The sequence below is a fragment of the Oreochromis aureus genome, linkage group 17 (assembly GCF_013358895.1).
Source record: "Oreochromis aureus strain Israel breed Guangdong linkage group 17, ZZ_aureus, whole genome shotgun sequence".
NCBI classification, from domain to species: Eukaryota; Metazoa; Chordata; class Actinopteri; order Cichliformes; family Cichlidae; genus Oreochromis; species Oreochromis aureus.
This window is the reverse complement of record NC_052958.1, coordinates 3,436,977-3,456,368: the sequence shown is the minus strand read 5'-3', so window position 1 is coordinate 3,456,368 and position 19,392 is coordinate 3,436,977. Positions and strand designations below refer to the sequence as shown.

The 19,392-nt window shown below is 41.8% G+C and overlaps 1 protein-coding gene across 3 annotated transcripts in view; it reads left to right on the top strand.

Moving 5' to 3' along the window:
* Window positions 1-19,392, top strand: part of LOC116323195 (synapsin-3) — a 129,079-nt gene that overhangs the window by 42,098 nt on the left and 67,589 nt on the right. For all 3 annotated transcript variants that reach the window (XM_039601065.1, XM_039601066.1, XM_039601067.1), the window contains exons 4-6: window positions 405-496; window positions 18,294-18,450; window positions 19,211-19,300. In XM_039601065.1, coding sequence (XP_039456999.1) covers window positions 405-496; window positions 18,294-18,450; window positions 19,211-19,300 — 339 coding nt within the window. The remainder of the gene's footprint in view (window positions 1-404; window positions 497-18,293; window positions 18,451-19,210; window positions 19,301-19,392) is intronic.

Here is a 19,392-nt window from a genome sequence, read left to right as displayed (position 1 = left end):
CAGAAGTCAACTGTCGCCTTTCCTTCTGAGTATTTCTGGAAGTTTGACTGAGTCATTAGGTAGCCAGGCTACGGCCTTTCACAAGGCCCTCACTGTCCAGGAGGCCACTGACTGGGAATAACTCAATTAGCCTTCTCTCACCAGCTCACTCTGTCACTCTGTCTTTTGCTCACTTCCATGCAAGTGCAGAAATGTAAAATGGAAGTGAAAGAGTGTGTTGTAGCACTGTCTTGGTGGTTGTTGGTACTTTTCACAAACAACAAAAAGTCAAATTTGAATGCAGTCTAACGCAGTGCCCATATTTCTTCCAGCTTGCAGACATTGATTCAAAGGGACTGTAAAATGTTCTCTGTTTGTGCATGTTGTTGTATGATCTTGACATGCCTTGTCTTCATTACCTCTAGGCAGAGTTCTCAGAGATCAACTTGGCTTCCTACGTTAACTCGGGATGTATGGTGGACATGCAGGTCAATAAAGGTGGCACCAAAGTGATCAGGTAAGACGCTCGAAGGGAAGTCGTTTGAGGCACTGACCCATTCAATATATACTGTGCCACAGTGAGCCTGCACACTTCTTTTCTCTCAGTGCTGTTAAGCATGGCTCTGTGTTTCAACCCCCCTCCCCCGGCATGAGTTCGACTCTGTAAAATCAATGCTTTAATGCGATTTAGCCTTTGAAAAAACTAAAAACGGCTTGCTTACTCATTTTTAACCTTGCAGGAAAATCTGTGTGACAGTGGAAAACTGTTTAATTTTTTCACTTTGGTCACAGTTTTCATGTGCTTTTGAGCTTTCTTTTATCTCTGGCTCTCACAGCGTCACCGTGAGGTTTTTCCACCCTGCAAATGCATGTTAAACAAGCAGGAGTTGTAGCTAAGTGACCGAATTAGAACTCTGGCAAAACTGACGCTTCTACTTGTACTAGTTTTTTGCATAAATGTTTCTAAATAACATGTAGACCTCATGTTGCTTTTACTTCATGAAACCTTTCAGTACAGCTGTTGATGATGGTGACAAGCTTGGACTCCACACAAGTCACGTCTTTGGTATTTTTAGTGAAGTACTGAGCAGTTGGGTCGAAAATGAAAATATTAGCAAACTTTTCATTCTTTAGTTCGCAAGAATGGCTTCTCTTCCTGTAGTACTGGTTTAATTTTAGGAAAACTTGCACACAGTGATCAACGAATGGCTCTTGACCAAACGTTTGTTCGATGTTAAGGCCATGTTTGTTGTTTTATTGACCCTGTTCCAAGAATCACAAGAATGGGCTCCTAAAAGAATCGGTCTGGATTATGATTAATTTCATAAATGAAATGTATGCTGTGAGATAACGTTGCCTCCAGTCTAAACCATTTCCACATGGGACAGGATTTAGTCTTAGTCTTAACTAACCTCTAGAAACCCATGTACAAGCATAAATCCAACTTAATTGTAAGTTAAGATTTTTTGCTGACGCATGGCTAAGGCTTCATACGTACGGTTCTATGATTGCCGTTGTTGATATTACACCTCTGTCTACTTATTGTTCTTCCGTTTTACGCCTTGCTTACATAGGTTGTAAGTAAGCAGGCTGATTGGATGAATTCTGTCAGTAATCATAGTTCCTCATTGAGTAGCACCGAACTGTTCTTTGGATGAATAAACTGTAAACTGATTAAAATCTGTTCATTGTATAGATCATAACCAATGAAAGCTAATTTTCAATTTCATTAAATAACACATTAATTTAAAAAAGAAATTGAAACACAAATTTACAAATCATATATCAGTTCATTACAGTACAGTACAAACATCTTATGCCACCTCTCGTTTCACAGGTTTATTCTCTAAGGCCTCAGTCACAGCCTAGAGACTGGGCGATGACTGTGGGCCTGTGTGGCTCGTGCCTGAGACACTTAACACTGACCTATGAATCAAGCATATAAAAGACAGACTGAATTTCTAGGGGTAAGCCAACGAAGCTTCATCAGAGAAGGTCAGAAATGAAAGAGTGGGTGTTAAGAAGCCATTCTTAAGGAATGACTTCTGTAAAACTGTAAAACACGGTGAAGGCTGTGTCATGGCTTGGTGCTGTATTTCAGTGAGTGGTGTTGGTAATTTTGTCAAAATTGATGGGATTATGAATGCAGGAAAGTACTATCCACCATGGAAGTCGATTTACTAAGGAAAGACTGATTGGCAGTGGCATGACAATGGCTCCAAACACACTGCCCGTGCAGAAAAATCAAACCTAGATAAAGACACAGAGGAACAGAATCAGTAAAGGGCTGGTCTCCCCAGAGCCAGGACTTCAATATTATTAAAGCAGTGTGGGATCGTGTTGACCGAAAACGGAGCAAACTCCAAAGAAGAGCTTTGAATGACCCTCAAGAAGCCTGAAGAACTTTTCATGAAGACTTTAATGATGATTTAAAGAAACAAAAAGAAAGCTAGCCTAAGAGAGTCCAGGCTGTGATACAAAATCTGACAAGTTAAATGTGGTGCCGAATATTGACTTTCAAGCTTGTTAGAATTGTACAAATCTGTCGATTTGTGCATATTTCAATAAATTTCTGCACCTGTTTCCCATTTTGCAAAATAGAAAAAAAGATGGACAGCCCAAGGTTTTTGCACAGTACACTCCAAGCAGTAGAAGATGGACTTTACATGTTGTGCTTATGCGGTATAACAGGACAAATAGCCATTGAATGTACCAAGCTCTGACCTGATATATCTGTGTGCATGAAAATCAAACATATTAATCAGTTCATTCATGGATTTATTTGGCTCTTTAATCTGTTTTTTATCTCTTAAGAAATTCAAGTTTGATTTGATATTTTCATATTTGAAGTGTGGCGACAGTTATATTTCATGGAGACTGTATCTTAACACAAAATGTTTGTCATCTGGTGAGTATGATGACAGTTAGAGATTAGCAGGGCAGTCATGTGATCTTGAAACTGTCTTTATACTTTCAACTGCGACTGCAGTAAAATCCAAGCAGTCAGCAAAATTACAGATGCTGACTTGAATTGACTTGGCTGTCTGAAATGTATTTTTCCCTGAGTTTGCTTTGCCACCAGAAGTGAGGCTTTATTAGAGGGTATAGAAATACAAAGTGTCTTTTAAATATTTGTTTTTGTCTTTGTTGTCAGCGTAACCCAAACAATATCAGTGCTGAGATGCATTTAAATATTAACACGAGTGATGAACACACACATGAGGAAACTGATTTACTTTCCGTCCATATGACCTTGACTAGTAGTAAAACACTGGAGTAGAACACTGTAGATATAAATATAATCAAATACATTTTATTGAGCTATTTACAGCTGTTTATAACTGTTTACAGTGAAACAGTGAAGCAAAATGGAGGGACTGAGGCTAGTAAAGGGTATTGTGTAAGGATAAAGGGGGGTAAAGGATCAAGGTGTGATGGGGATACAATCAGAGGTGTAGGATTCTGGTTTGTCTCCTGAATCCTTCACACAGTTTCCTGGATGTGGTGGAGGTATGGGAGAGGGAGAGCTGGGGCTGGAGGGTAGAGGCAGTTTCTGAGAGGGATGAGTTAGGGGAGAGGAAGGTGGAGAGGGGAAATGGTAGGAATCAAAGTTTCTTTCTCCTCACTCCTCCTTCTTTCGTTGTCTTTCCTCTGCAGTTTCCTCTTCCCTCCATCTCCTCCAAGTCTTTTCCTTCCTTTCTTTTCCTCCTCTCCTCCCTCCTTCTTTTTCTCCACCTTTTAAGCTTTCTGATTTTTGTGCCACGACCTCTTCCTGCTCCTTTTCTAAAGTGCAAGCTGTTTGACAAAAAAAATGTAAGTTAAAGATTCTGTATTAAACTGTGAAACATTCTGAAACCAGCTTTTGGGATCCAACGGAACATTATTGTGAAATCAAACGATCAGCTCAGGCTGTGTAGCTGAAGCTGTTGGATCCTGCTGATGAGGAGTTTTGTGTCTTTTTCTGCCTCTCTTGCTTTTCCATCCCACTGATTCCCTTCATCCAGAAATTCTCAGAAAGAACGTTTCTCTCGTTCTCCTCCTGCCGGACTTTGGTTATGCAGGATTCCTCCTGCCGAGCAACGTTATCTAAGAGCAGCTCAGGCGCCGTTCCATTCTACTTCTTTTCTCGCAGTGGAGGAGGCCAGCGTGCGCTTTCATCCGAGGTGTTGGTTTTTCACAGATTTTTCGCTGACCTCGTCTTTTTGTGTGAGGTTGTTATGGAGCTGTCTTACCTTTGTTTTATGCCCATCTTCTTGGATAGCGATCTTTTCTTTGAGAGAGCTGTGTTCCTCATTTAGAGTTTTCATTTCTTTTATTGTTGAGGATCCTGCGTCTCTTAGCTCTTGCACGGTTGCTGATTGTAGCAGCTGGTTTGTGGGTTGCTGCTGACTGAGTGCAGTGTTGTCTCAGCTGATGCTCGCTGTAAAAGGCAGCACAAATGTGAACTAGGCCTAATGCCTGAAAGCATAAATGTAGCTATTGCAAAAATCCAGCCTGATTCTTATCATTAGATACACATAAAAACACAATGTGTCTACTTATGTATGCACCACATTCACTCCAGCACGCCACATACTGACACTTGGCTATAGGACCTGCTGTTATCCAAGGACAGCAAATGTTGCCACATGAGATTCTTAGGTTTCTTATTTCCACACTTACACAGGCATTTCTTTAAATGTGGATTTTTCCTTGCTTGATTTGAAACACAAAAACTCAAGAAATGATCTCAAGCTATTTCAAGTTCATGGCAGAGCGACAGGTGGCGCTATAATGCACACTGTGAAGAAATGTTGCCAATCAAAAACCTGCAAATGATAACATGGCACATAATGTGACATCAAAAAAGGAGCTAAAGGCACCTTTGAAGATGTGGAATTAAATCTCAATTTTCCATATCCACATGTAAATGCAAAAATGGAGTTTTGGAAAATCTTCACCCTGGTAGATTTTCACAAGCGATCCAAAATGGCGTTTATATAAACTTTCTATAACACCTATGCCACTGCAGTAGCAACGCAGGATAAAATGCACGTTAGCTGTTGCATTTGACAAGATCCTTAACCAAGATCAAGATTTGGCAAGAAAGCGATGACGCCAACCTGGTGATTTGGCCAGCTGAACCTTAGTGTCCAACAAATGCAGGTAGAGGCACCTGATTAGTCTTGGTGCTTTATGGACTTCCTGCCTAAACATAGGAAATGTTAAGAATGCCGGTCTGGTGTCATGTTGTGAGGACAGCAACCTCACCCTCAACACTGATAAAACAAAGGAGATGATTGTGGACATGAGGAAGAAGAAGAGGCCTCACCAGCCGTTGCTTATCCCTGAGCGTGAAGTGGAGAGGGTGAGCAGCTTTAGGTACCTGTGCGTCCACATCAGCGAGGACACTAAACACCACACAGCTGCCCTCTCTGCAGAGCATCTACCATCACAGAGTCCAGAGGAGCGCTGCCTCCATCCTCAAAGACCCCACACAGCCCCACCACGGACTGTTCACACTTCTCCAGACGAAGGTTTAGGTGTGAAATCCAGAACATCCTGACTCAACAACTCCGTCTTCCCCACTGCTATCAGACTCCGGAACAGCTGACCTACCGCAACTGCAATTTGCACGTCAGACACTTTGCACATTAAGCTCCTTGTGTATGTTTCTGTTCTGTGTCCTGTGTACTGTTTGTTTGTATATGTGTCTTTCTGGCTGCTGTTACAACCAAATTTCCCCCTGTGGGGCAATTAAAGGATTATTCTATTCTATTCTATTCTATTCTATTCTATTCTATTCTATTCTTGTACATCCATCTACATCGACATCTGCATACCACACTTGTCTTCCCTTACTTATTTTGTACTTATTTATCTTCCATTATTTTTATCCATATTTCTCTTTATTTATCTTGTTCTTTTAACCCTTACCCACCTTGGCATTTGTGTATGGACAGCAAAGGAAAAATTTCATTGCACAGAGAAATGCTATTTCTTCTGTACATATGACAATAAACGCTTTGAATCTTGAATCTTAAGTAGTAAGTAGTAGACCCATAGGCACTCCAGGGCCAGGACGCGATGTGTCTCAGTGCTTCCTCCCCTCACTCAAGTGAAGCTGAGAACAGAAAAGCAGCCGAACACCCAGGAAAGCAGATGACTGATTACAGATCTTCCTTGCTGAACTTAAGCAGAATCTTCACTGAAACAGAGGAGCTGATGCTTCAGTTCAAACGGCCTGAGGCACAAAATGAAAAGTAACTGTCCACATACTTACGAACTGAACTCTACATATCACTATACACGGCGTGCAACGTGGCACAAGCTGTACAGCCTACAGTAGAGCAGAGTGACACCACAAGGTACAGTAGTTCTGGCATTTTATTCCCTGCTGCTCTGCTGTAGTCAGCCCTTTGGCTTCTCTGCTCTCTGCTGCCAAAACCTCCAGCCAGGCTGCTCGGCTCAAAGTGGGAACACTGGTCGCGGCAGCCAAAGTTTGATAAGCCACAGAGCAGCGTTCCTCTCCTCTGCCATCTTCACAGAGCTCTAACTGTGGTTAATAAAAGCAGATGATTCATTAGTGGTGATTAATATTGGGCTATGGGGATGTTAACTGCTGGCGATTGAGTATTTTATTGAGCTTCTTTTACTGTTGCACTCACTGGAAGTAGTTTGGGGCTGGAGCCAGATGCTTAAAATATAAATGTACAATTAGAGTGGACGTGGAGGATTGAGAAGCGTTGGCGTGCTCTCTGTAATGTAACACTGAACCTCCATCGTGGCGAGGATCACAATTTTATAAAAAATATTTTACTAGTCTTGGAGGATCTAATTAATACTTCTGCACACATTATTATACCCTCGAGGACACTGATACTTGCAGTAACACTAGATCTCACTAGTGAACCACTCCAAAGGCCCTTTTACATAAAGTTCAGCAAATACATTTAGTAGATGATGAAATGGTGAGTATTATTAACCCACTTAGCTCCAACCAAAAGCAGCAGTTGTATGGACAGAATAGCAACGACATTCAGAGTCCAACCAGAACCTTGTAGATTAGAAAGAGCAATTCAGACGTTCCTCCATACTTAGTGATGTTAACTGCAAAAAGACACGGGTACTCAGCAGCCTCACTTTAATGTAGCAATATAACTGAGCTGTACTCGTGGGTGCAGATTGGCAACATGTTGCCAATCTGTCTGTGTTTATAAAGGAGTGGGTTAGGGTTGTTCGATATAACGATATATATCGGATGATAATATGAAAACCTCTATCGTTTCATATTATACCCTTTTGTTTGTTTCGTGGTGTCGCAAAATAAACTGTTTACGTGAGTATGTTTTCACGGTTTTGATGGTCACTGTAGTAGCTATGTTAATTTCTTAAAGTTCTCTTTTATGTATTTATTATTTATTACACTACGGACGGACAAGCGAATGTGTTTACGCGTTGTCATTAGCAACAATGACGGTAAAGCCGGCGTGTGGCTTCGCCGTCCGCTTGTTTATTTTCCACATAAACCTTTCACAATAAAGCTGAAGATCGTGTTGAGATTTTTCAAAATAAACTGAAATGATATACATTATTGTCAAACATCAAATTTCAGAAGATGCATCAAACAAATTACCTCAAATGAAAACATGAAGTAATGATAAATGGCGCTTATAGTAACCACATGGATGCAGGGACAGAGAATCCCAGCATGGCCAGTGAAGATGAGGCAGAGCCAGTTGGCTCCAAACAGAAGGACCAGTCAAAACAAATCGAGGACTTTATTCCTAAACGAGGGGCTACCTCTGTAGCATGGACATGGTTTGGTTATGAAAAGTCTGACACGAACCAGAAAACTGTACTATGGAAATTATGCCGCAAACCGGCCCCCACCTCAGACTCAAACATGGCAAAATAAATGTCTCATCAGGATATGAGATTTTGGTCATATCGCACATCCCTAGAGTCAGTAGTTATTTGCAAATCGTTGCTAGTCTGTCTGGGAGTGATTGCAGTCAGTCCAAGTTGGAATGCAATTCTCTGGAGATTGGTTGTCCTGTGCAGGCAACCAGAGGGTGGGGCTATTTTACGAGCAAAGAGCAAAGAGGCGAGACGGGTATTTGGATAAAAGGTTATCCTCTAAGCTAATGTTGGGCTCGAGTGTCCTCAAAATCACACTTTCCCTCTGTTAAGTTTGATTACATGCTGACATTGCGTGAGAGTTTATTCGCTAAGTGTCCCACTTCAAAGAAAGTTTCACTACCGCCAGCGAACAGCACCAAAAACAGCAGCGCTTACCAAAAGAAAGGTTCCGGATATTCTCAACAACTCACCTCAGTATCACTGTCTTTGGTCAGAATTGAGCTTCACTGACTCACTGACAAGTTTTACAGCGTTCTCCAGAGACATGGACACCTGACTCTAAGGCAGTGGTTCTTAACCTGGGTTCGATCGAACCCTAGGGGTTTGGTGAGTCTGTCTCAGGGGTTCGGCAGAGCCTCCACCACGGAGGTCGCAGAGGTCCAGACACACCCGAATTATCGTGTAAATTTGTGATGACACGCCCCCTTCTGGCCATCACTGGCTGCAGACGATCATGCTACACTGCTTGGCCAATCAGGGCTGCGGGGAATGTAGCGCGCGCAGTAGTCAACATGTGAATGTCGTGGTAGTACTTCGTGTGATTTTTTTTTTTAACATTTTAATCCATACTAACTATGTCGGGCAAAAGAAGAAAGTGGTCGGACGAATATGTACAATATGGATTCACATGTATCACGGAACGTGATGGGAGTGAGCGTCCTATCTGCATGATTTGCAATGCCAAGTTGAGCAACTCTAGTCTCGCACCAGCAAAACTAAAGGAACACTTCTTGAAGCTGCATGGAGACGGGGAATACAAGAACACAACACTTGCTGAATTCAAGGTGAAGAGAGCCAGATTCGATGAAAGGCCCACTCTGCCTGCTCTTGGATTTGTACCCGTTAGCAAACCGATCCTCACAGCATCGTACGAAGTTGCTTACCTGATCGGAAAGCAGGGCAAGCCACACACCATTGGTGAAACACTCGTGAAACCAGCTGTGTTAAAGATGGCAAATCTGATACTCGGAACAGCGGCCGAAGGTAAATTAGCCCAAATTCCTCTTTCAAATGACACCGTCAGCGACAGAATAGAAGACATGAGTAAAGACATCTTGGCTCAAGTAGTCGCCGATCTGATTTCAAGCCCGGCAAAATTCAGCCTTCAGCTCGATGAGAGCACAGACGTTGCTAGTCTAAGTCAGCTTACTGTTTTTGTGCGCTATGTGAAAGATAACATGATAAAAGAAGATTTTTTATTTTGTAAGCCTCTTACAACAACAACTAAGGCAGCCGATGTGAAGAAGCTTGTGGATGACTTCTTCAGAGACAACAATCTTTCATGGGACATGGTTTCTGCAGTTTGTACGGACGGAGCTCCAGTCATGCTGGGAAGAAACTCTGGTTTTGGTGCGCTAGTAAAAGCCGATGCACCACACATCATTGTGACTCATTGTATTTTGCACAGGCATGCATTGGCAACAAAAACCTTGCCTCCCAAAATGGCAGAAGTATTAAAAACTGTGGTGGAATGTGTGAATTATGTGCGAAATAGTGCTCTGAGGCACCGCATCTTCAGTGAGCTGTGTAAAGAAATGGGCTCTGAATTCGAGGTACTTCTGTACCATTCTAATGTTCGGTGCTCTCAATCATCTCAGTCAGCAGATGCAGGGTGGTGGAGTCAATATCATAGAAGCGGAAGAACACCTGAAGGCTTTTCAAAAAAAGCTAACGTTATGGAAATGACGAACAGAGAACAACAACTTCGCAAACTTCCCCCTTCTGGACAACTGTGTAAGTAAGATCGAAGATGTGTCTGGAATTGGAGATATTTCTGTATCCACGGAACTGAAGCAAACAATTGCAACGCACTTAGATGAGCTTGCAAAGTCTCTCGACAGATATTTCCCTAAGAGAGTCATATCCAGCATGGGTGAGACAGCGTTTGCTGTTGGAACAGCGTTGAGACAGCGTTGCTGTTGAGACAGCAGATGTCAATGATGAATACCTTGACGAAATCATTGAAATTCAGCAGAGCCAGGTTCAACAGCAACTCTTCAGAACAACAACGCTCTCAACGTTTTGGTATCCAATTATTGCTAAGAAAGCCCTGGATTTTTTAATACCATTTGTTACAACATATCTTTGCGAGCAATCCTTTTCGACGATGCTGGACATAAAAACAAAGAAAAGGAACAGACTTTTCTGTGAAAATGACATGAGAGTGGCACTTGCCAAGGTGAAGCCATGCATATCTGAACTGGTCTCTCAAAGGCAACAGCAGAAGTCACACTGATTTGCAGGTATGTAATTTGTTGTAAGTTCATGCATTGTGTTGGTTTTGTTCTTTGAACAAGGTGATGTTTATGCACGGCTCATTTTGTGCACCAGTAAAAAACATATCTATGTCTTGAATTTGAAAAAAATAAATAAAATTATTTTTCACTAAAGAGGGGTTCGGTGAACGCGCATATGAAACTGGTGGGGTTCGGTACCTCCAACAAGGTTAAGAACCACTGCTCTAAGGTAAACAGCGGACTATGTACTCAAATTGGGGGCAAGAAAACTGAATTCAGCTGCTACCAACCTAAAAGTTCACGTTTCTATTAACCATTATACTTACCCATAAGCATTTTGTTTTTTTCAGGGATGTAGTCCTTTAAAATGTCTCGATGCATGTTCAATCATCCAGGTAAGTAAATCCCAAAAGGTTGATTCTGTTCATCTGGACGTTTTCAGTGGGAGAAACGTTTCATCACTCATCCACTTCTAGTCACATGTCATTGCTGTGATTGGTCAAACTTTGCTTAAGTCCCTTCAGCGGGCATTACACCAGACTTGTTTAAGCAAATTAAAAGATAAAAATGTCCTGTGGAATCTTTTTGTAGATAAACAATAAAGTTTACACTTTGTGTTTCTCAACAACAACAAAAAAACCAACCTGATCAATAACTCCACTATTTAAAATGAGCTTATTTAAAGGATGTAAAATATGGTATTGTTATTCATCACCAAGAACCAAAGTGAGGGCAGTCATGGGTAAATACATATACATACAAATTATCACGTACTCGTTTGGGCCCAAATTGCAGTTCTGTCATTTTCTGTCAATGAAAAACATAATTTTGGATGAACTGTCAGGGCTGGAGGTGATGAATCGGTTTCAACATTAGATCCAGTCTTCTCTTTAATTCTGCGCTTTTTTCACTCTCTGTCTGAAAAGGCTGAATTGGCTCGTCACATTCCTCACCATTCTCAACCCCACAGATGGACAGGGGGAGGGAGGCCGCCAGATTACATTAGCAGATCCTTGTCCTGTTTCTTTCTCTCTCTTTTTTTTTTTTTACCCCCTCCTTTTATATAATTTTCTATGCTGAGAGCTACCCGCCAAAGAGGGCCACCCCCGCTTCCCTTTCCAAATCCCTTCTGCACATATAACAAGACTCTCCACCTTTGGTTACCTCAGGTGACAATTTACAATTTAGACCACACAGAGGCTGTTCACACACGTACACACACACATTGGCTAGCAAAGACTCCTTAACATCCCGCCCCCCTTCTGCTTGACCCCCTTGAAAACCCATTTTAATCAGGGAAGGAACTGTCTACCCAGAGCAGCCTGAACACTTAATACCTCAAACAGGTTCATCTTGTTACCGAGCAAATAAATCCCGCTCACAGACACGCTGAGTTGAGACGTGGCTTTAGGAGGCCTGAGGGTGGTTTCTTTTGACTGCAGTGAAAGCATGCAGCGGCCGTGAGGCCCGATCCACCATCTCTGCTTTTGTAATATAGCCATGAATACAAATGGCCCCGCTAATTCACTGAAACTCCTAACAACGCTCATTTCCCCTCCTGCCAGAGGTCATTTGGCGCTGTGTTCCTCTCGCAGCTCCTTTTCCTCATTACATCTGCCTCCCGTGGGACTCCTAATCTTCAACGACTAAACATTCTCAAAATTGCGGCACGCTAAAGTTACTCCCACTCCTGTTTAGATTTAACACGTGTGAAGTTTTATTTTTTTGGTGCTGGGCCCCGTTTCTTTTTTTGGGTTGTTTTCTGTGTGACCTCAGCGTCGTGTCAAGATCAGCCTCGGATTGCGAGCTCAGCTGGAGACAATCCAGACCTCTGGCAGCCCTGACAGCAACTTCCCAGGATCTGAGATGCTGCCAGGTCACTCTGGTGCCACCAGGCCTGGAGCCACGGCCGCAACCACAAGGAGTCCTAGAGTCAGACTTGGGGACCACAACAAGATGCTAGGCTACAGGGAGAGACGGGACACAGAGAGAGAAATAAGAGTTCTGCAGAGCCTTTGGATATGGTAGCGTCACGTCTCCTGTCCTTAGTAAAAATCCAAAACAGCAAACTGAATGAATTGTTTTAACTTCATAAAAGTGGCTTCATTAATTATTTAATCTCATCAGTGTTCAGGTTCACGTTTTTGCTTCTGCTGTTTCAAACTGTTTTTAGTTGAACAGAGATTTTCTAAAACTCAGGAACCTTTTCTGTCTGTGCTGCACTCGAGTGCAGTGGGTCCTCTGAAATGTCCTGCAGCTACAGACGCTAACGAGCGCTGTGACAGGACATGAATTTTATTAGCAAATAATTCATTTTATTGTATCGATCACTTATAGCTTGTTTTAATCATGCAATCTCTAACGTGTTAAGCTAACTGTGTTTTTCAGGATTTGAGGTAAGCTAATTGGCTCGCAGATCCAGCATTTTGGCCATTATCTGTTTTTTTTATATAGTGACCAAATGTGACTATATTCTGATGAGGATGCAAACGTCGGGACCTCTGAGCTAATACTAGCTATTGTTATTAGAAAAATGCGCCTGCAGTCCACAGATTAAACGTAACGCTAATTTTGACTAGCGAAAAGCAAAGTGTACTCGCCAGGGAAACAGAAAAGCCAGCTCCAGTGGTTTCCAAAGTGTGGACTGGTGCCCCCTGATGGGGCGCAAAAAGTACTGCATGTGGGCCGCAGTAATACAAAAACTGAAATTCAGTTTGAAATTACTCACAATTATGTACATTCACATATTTATATAAATGTATATATTTATGCAAAAAGCAAATTAAAACTGGTAATAGGAGGGGGTTAGTTTGTGATATCGCTCATTACTCCGACCTAAATTTACTGCTCTTGGGGGTGGGTCACTCATTCGCTTTAACACTTTGAATATGACTGGTAGCATTAGTGGTTTTTAGCCAGCACCCTGTGTTAGGTTCCCATTGACTTAAGGAAAAACTGCCTTAGAGTGTTCAGTCAATCCTGAAGAAGAAAAAGTGGCAAAGTGGCTATACCTCATGAAAAATGTAAAAGTTGTAAAGAAAATCATCTGTCCTGTAGTTGTCATTAAGTAGGAAATTTTCCCCATATATACACATAAAACGAGTCTGGAGTGCATCCTCCTAACAGGAAAGCACAGACTTCTCTCTAAGGTGCATTTCCCTCTGATGACAGGGAGCCAGCGCGGCACAATGCACCATTGTGTACGAGCGCTGTGCTGATCCTCGGTATGTACTGTTTGACATTTGTGGCATTCCCGCCGAGTTCTACCCCGATTATGCTTATCAATGAGAGACAGACTGATGGTGGAAGATAAGGCCCTCACCAGCTTTTGAATCAGCCACAGGACCGTTTCGAGAACAAATGTTCCCCACAATTCAGACATCCCTTTGGAGCCTATTAGAAGGTCAGAGATTCTGTATGATAAATGGATCTGGAGACCAAACGGCAGCATATTGTCCTGAGTTTTGAATACTTTCCTGCTCCAAGAATGCTGATGAAAACATCCTGTTGGCGCTGTTGTGCGGTATATTTTATGATGGGCTTACGTAACCGCCAGGCTCGCTGTGTATTCACAGCCACTATAAAGTGGAGTGTCCTGTTTTAAACATGTTTATCTGTGCTTTGAGATTTACCTGCCTTGTGCTATAACTCTTTCTGTCACATAGAATTTGCACCTTTTCTCACTGGAGCAGTGGAAACGCAAACACAGCACAAGCTCATAGAGTTGGCGGTGTTTTTTGGGGTTACTCATGAAACAGATGCAGAGCAAATATTACTTTGGAGATGTTAGTCTGTCAAATTAGTAATCGCTCTTCTTCTGGGTCTGTTTTCTGTCACCCGTTCCAAAGGGAAATATTTTACTGTTGGAGCAACTAAATGTTCCCCTGTGTTCCCCAGCTAGCTGTTGACCTGTGTTTAAAGGGTTGTATGATGGATCTTAGTCAGATCAGAGCTGGAACAGGTAACAGAAATATTAAATTCAAAACCTGTAAAGCCAAAGCAACCAGACGTGAGATGCTGAAACTCACCCACAAAGCTGGGGGAAACTGCAGAGTCAGGCAGTTTTTCTCTGTGGGTTCGTCACTGGGAGCGGCTGCATTCACGAGCAAGGAGTCATGAGATGGAGATGTTGACTTAAAATAGTGTCAGTAGCAGCTCCCAAACATTTTCTATGACTTATAATCAGCACATACTTTAGCTCATATTTGCACAGAGCTGCTGTTGTGCAGTGACACCTCCCTGTTTTGAGGGTTTGTGTGAAGTGACTGTAAGAGTGACCTGTTGATACTGGACAAGTCACCAGTCTATAGCAGGCGAACACGGAGAAAGCAGGAGGCCCTCAAACTCTCACATCCACAGCTAGAGCCAGATGAGAGTCACCAGTTAACCCTATCATGCTGTGGGAGGAGCACCTGCACAGACAGGTAGAAATAACATGCACGCGCCACACAGAACCACCCAGTTGGTCCTGGTCTGGCTTACTTTACAAATCCTGTCTTATCTGTGGGCTTATGAATCCACAGGGATCCTTTCTGTCCTCGGCCCCTAATCTATATCTGTGCTCTTCCCCCATCAGAGCCTCTTATTAGCCTTTTATTGCACTGTAACCCATTCAAAGGCCACATTAGAATATCGCCTGTGAAGCGGTGAGTCTCGGGAGCCCGAGGTATTCGCATCGTAAAACATAAACGTGCTGCTTCAGGGTTAATCTGTGGCTCGCGGGAGGCAGTGCTTTAACAGGACGAGTCTGGGTGAAGACACACAAAAGCAAAGTTAATGGGTGACAAACTTCAGTGATGCTCTGCTGCTCCAGGGCACTGCCTTCATTAACTCTAGCCCAGTGAAATCCCACTGTGCTGAACGACCGCTGTGTCTGCCTGTTCTGTTATAATCAAGTAGTGTAATCAAGTATGTTGTTTGAGGCTAATAAGGTGTACCTTGATTAAACTGCTCGTGCACAGTTGTAACCAGAATGGAGTTTGCTTGGAACAGCACGTCCTGTGTTTAGGAAGCAGCCGATTCTGGTCGGGTTCTGGGCTTCAATAAACAGCTCCATCCAGTATAAATAGCAGCCTTTGGTCTGTTGCCACTGTGGCCGAGCGCAGCAGCAGGGAGGAACAGCTGTAGTCGCTCTGTCGCCGAGGACAGATCACTCCTCAGCCATCCTGCCAGTCTTCTCTGTGCAGTCTAACATAAGCAGCGCTTGAGGACCACAGAGTCTGCTGCAGGGCCTTGCTATAATTTCAGCCCTCTGCCTACTGCACGCACCTGTGTCTGTAACTGGAGGTAATCCAGCGGCTTGCTGTGTACCTTTGTGTTCTGTTTTAATAAGTCTAAGTATTCGTCACAAGGGAAATGTGTCAAAAGGCATCTCCCTTAGCAACAAAGAATTTTCCCACTCTGTTGTTTCCATCAGCTTTATATTGCCTCAGTGTCTTTCATTGTTTTGGTTTTATATCCCACAACTTTGTTTGGGTTTAGTCTCACCGCTCTCATCAGCTTGGTTTCCACCTGCAGCGGGCCGATGCTTCCTTTAGAAAAATCATGTCAGAGCATGTTAGATTTGGTACTAACCATGGAAACATGAGTGCGAGGATTTTACCAGTCTCAGTCTGCTGAATCTTTGTTTCAAAGCCACTGGAATCTCACAAGTATATACAATGTGTCATTTTACATTAGTGTCATTATGTTCTGGAAATGGGTAAGTGAGTCTCTCACGACCAATTTATTAAATATGGACACTTTTGTAGGTCTTGTGTCGCACAAAAGTGTGTACAAGCCAGATGTCACTGTATGATTGAGATCAATTTTAGAGCCTGATCAAATTAATGGGCGGGGCTGATATATTAGCTGATATTAGCTATTTGCCAGTACGTGTGTATCGGCTTTTATAACGGCTGATGAATAAATGAAAATTGGAAAAAGTAAAGAACAGGCAGGAGAAACGCCCTTATGAATGTCATTATGAATGTCGTTATGAATGTCGATGTTGCACAATTTGTCCACTAGAGGGCACCCTGCAACATCCCGTATGGTTAGAACACAAAAACCTGATGCTCCGAGCAGAGTGTAGCACAGCGTAAACTATTAATCCGTAACTCGTTGTCATAATAAAACAAGATCTGTTTTTTAAACTTCATTGCCAAAGTAAGGACTCAGAAATTCACATAACAAATGTTTATTTCCCATGTCTGAAAAAAAAAATCCCCTAACATGTCAGATTTTCAAATAAGCAAATATTGGTCTTATATTGGCCGGGCTCTAATAAATTTTACATCAATGTAACAATTGGCAGGAACATTTGTATAGAACTTTAAAGTTTCCAGGTAAATAAATAAAAGTCAAACTGAATTCCCATTGTTACTATGAAATGTGGGCTAGTTTAAAAGAGGCTTTCAGGTGGGTGATGGGGCACTTGGCCCTGATCCCAGAACAGTGTGTGAAAAGGAAGGATTAGGCTGGGTTAATTGGATAGATGGTCCAAAAAGATTAGGTGCTGCAAGGAGCCTTTCTTTACCCCATCAGCTCGATGCACTGAGCAGCAGAGGGCCTGACTGTAAACACAGCATCCAGATATAGTGTGTTAATAATGTGCCAACAGAGCTGTCAGCCTGCAAGGAGACACTGTGCTGGAGATACTTGCCCTCAGTGCTGTTAGGTTAGGTGTTAAACAGGAAGTTGATTGTTACATGGAGGAGTGGGTGGATGGTTCTGATCTGCCAAAAGAGTCAAATTTTACTCCACCTGTTGGGTCCAGTTTACATGATTAATAAAAAACTTTTCTGGCACATCAGGCACTTTAAACAGCTGTACTCATAAACCAGTGCTATCAGAATATGTATATATATATATGTATATATAGATATATAGATATATATATATAGATATATATGTAGATATATATATATATGTAGATATAAAAAAAAAAAAAAACACCCAGCACGCCCCTGCGGGTGGTTTATCCTTCAAGCTCGGGTCCTCTACCAGAGGCCTGGGAGCTTGAGGGTCCTGCGCAGTATCTTAGCTGTTCCCAGGACTGCGCTCTTCTGGACAGAGATCTCCGATCTCTATATATATATATATATATATATATATATATATATATATATATATATATATATATATATATATATATATATCTATATATATATATATATATCTATCTCTATATATATATATATATATATATATATATATATATATCTATCTCTATATATATCTATATCTATCTCTATATATATCTATATATATATATATATATATATATATATATATATATATATATATATATATGTATATATATATATATATGTATGTATGTATATATATATATATATATATATATATATATATATATATATAGATAGATAGATATATATATATATATATATATATATATATATATATATATATATATATATATATATATATATATATATATATATATATATATATATATATATAGATATATATAGATATGCAGATATAGATATATATAAAGAGAAGTACTGGACAAACTAAACTGGATCCTATGATGACACTAGTTGAATATTTATCAGATACCATGGTAACTTTTTTGTCCAACAGTTTTTGATACAGTTTACTTTTGGTGAAAAGGAAATCACTGAAGTCAGTAGATGTCTGTCACGTCTGGGTGCAAAAGCTTGCAAAGATCTCATGGCAGTGGGTGTTGATCAGTCAGACCAGGTACACTGCTTCCTGCTTTTTCTGAACACTCAAAGCACACAACATAGTCACTATGGACATGTATAACACAACCACTGTGAAATGCAGGCTAGGAGGAGCCCGGAATTAAACCACCAACCTTGCTCTACTTATTGAGCCAAAGCTGCCTGGAATCCTTCCCTACTCTAACCCTAAACAGCCTAACTGTATGCGTAACCTTGACAACAGGCCCAGTTTGATGGTTCCTTTTCCATATCCGTCCTGCTGCAGGTCCTTCAAGCCAGACTTTGTTCTGATTCGCCAGCACGCCTACAGCATGATTCCCGGTGAGGACTTCAGGAATCTTGTCATCGGCCTCCATTTTGGCGGCGTCCCGAGCGTCAACTCTCTCTTCTCCATATACAACTTCTGCAGCAAACCTTGGGTGGTAAGCGCTCCGTAACTGCTCTCTTTGCTCTACTTTAACCCACACAAAGGTGTCGCAAAGTCCCTCCCTCGGCAGCTGCCTCCGACTGATTTATTTGTGCTATTAAATGGAGCTGCAACACCTGTGATTTGAGCCAGCCAGCAGAGCGGGCGGCCTCCGCCACCACGTGTTTTTAGTCACGGTGCTGAGAGAAGCTACAAAACTGCAGTGAAAAGTATGTAGATGCTTGGCTTTGAAAGAGGTCATAAATTTAGGTTTAAAGCAGGAAATATGCAGCGCAGTTTTGTTAAATGTGCCATTCTTCACTACATATTTACAGTTCTGTTACCCATTTTACAAAGCACACGTTAAAAAATGAGGTGGTTGATCACCAGTAATGCACCTATCATGCTGTATATGTTAACCAACTGCTGAATGCAACACGTTTAAAACATTGAACCGAAGCAGGTCTGAAGACATAAATCTATCGGAAAGGAAATTCCAGCACCTCGAGAATAAATAACTCCAAGAAAGAATTACCTCGGGGTGTAAGCAAATGGATTATTGATTTTGGAAGAACAGGTGATGAAACCCTCACACTAACAGGTGGGTCTAACTGTACCAGGCCACATTTTATAAACAGATAAAAAAACTGGAGTTTCAGACGATCCATATTCTCTGCTCCTAAAAGTCGTTAACACGCATGAATCTTATAGAAGTTTCTGTTTGCCGTCCTTCTTGAATAATGACGTCTTCCTGTCTTGTTTATTTCTGCTTGCAGTTTTCTCAGATGATTAAGCTGTACCGCTCCCTCGGCCCTGAGAAATTCCCCCTGAATGAACAAACTTTTTATCCCAACCACACACAGATGGTGAGTGCCTCGCAGATATTATTCTTCATTTCAACGGGACACAGGGAGGGTGTGTGTGGGGGTGGTGGGGGGGGGGTCCACTGTCACGGATG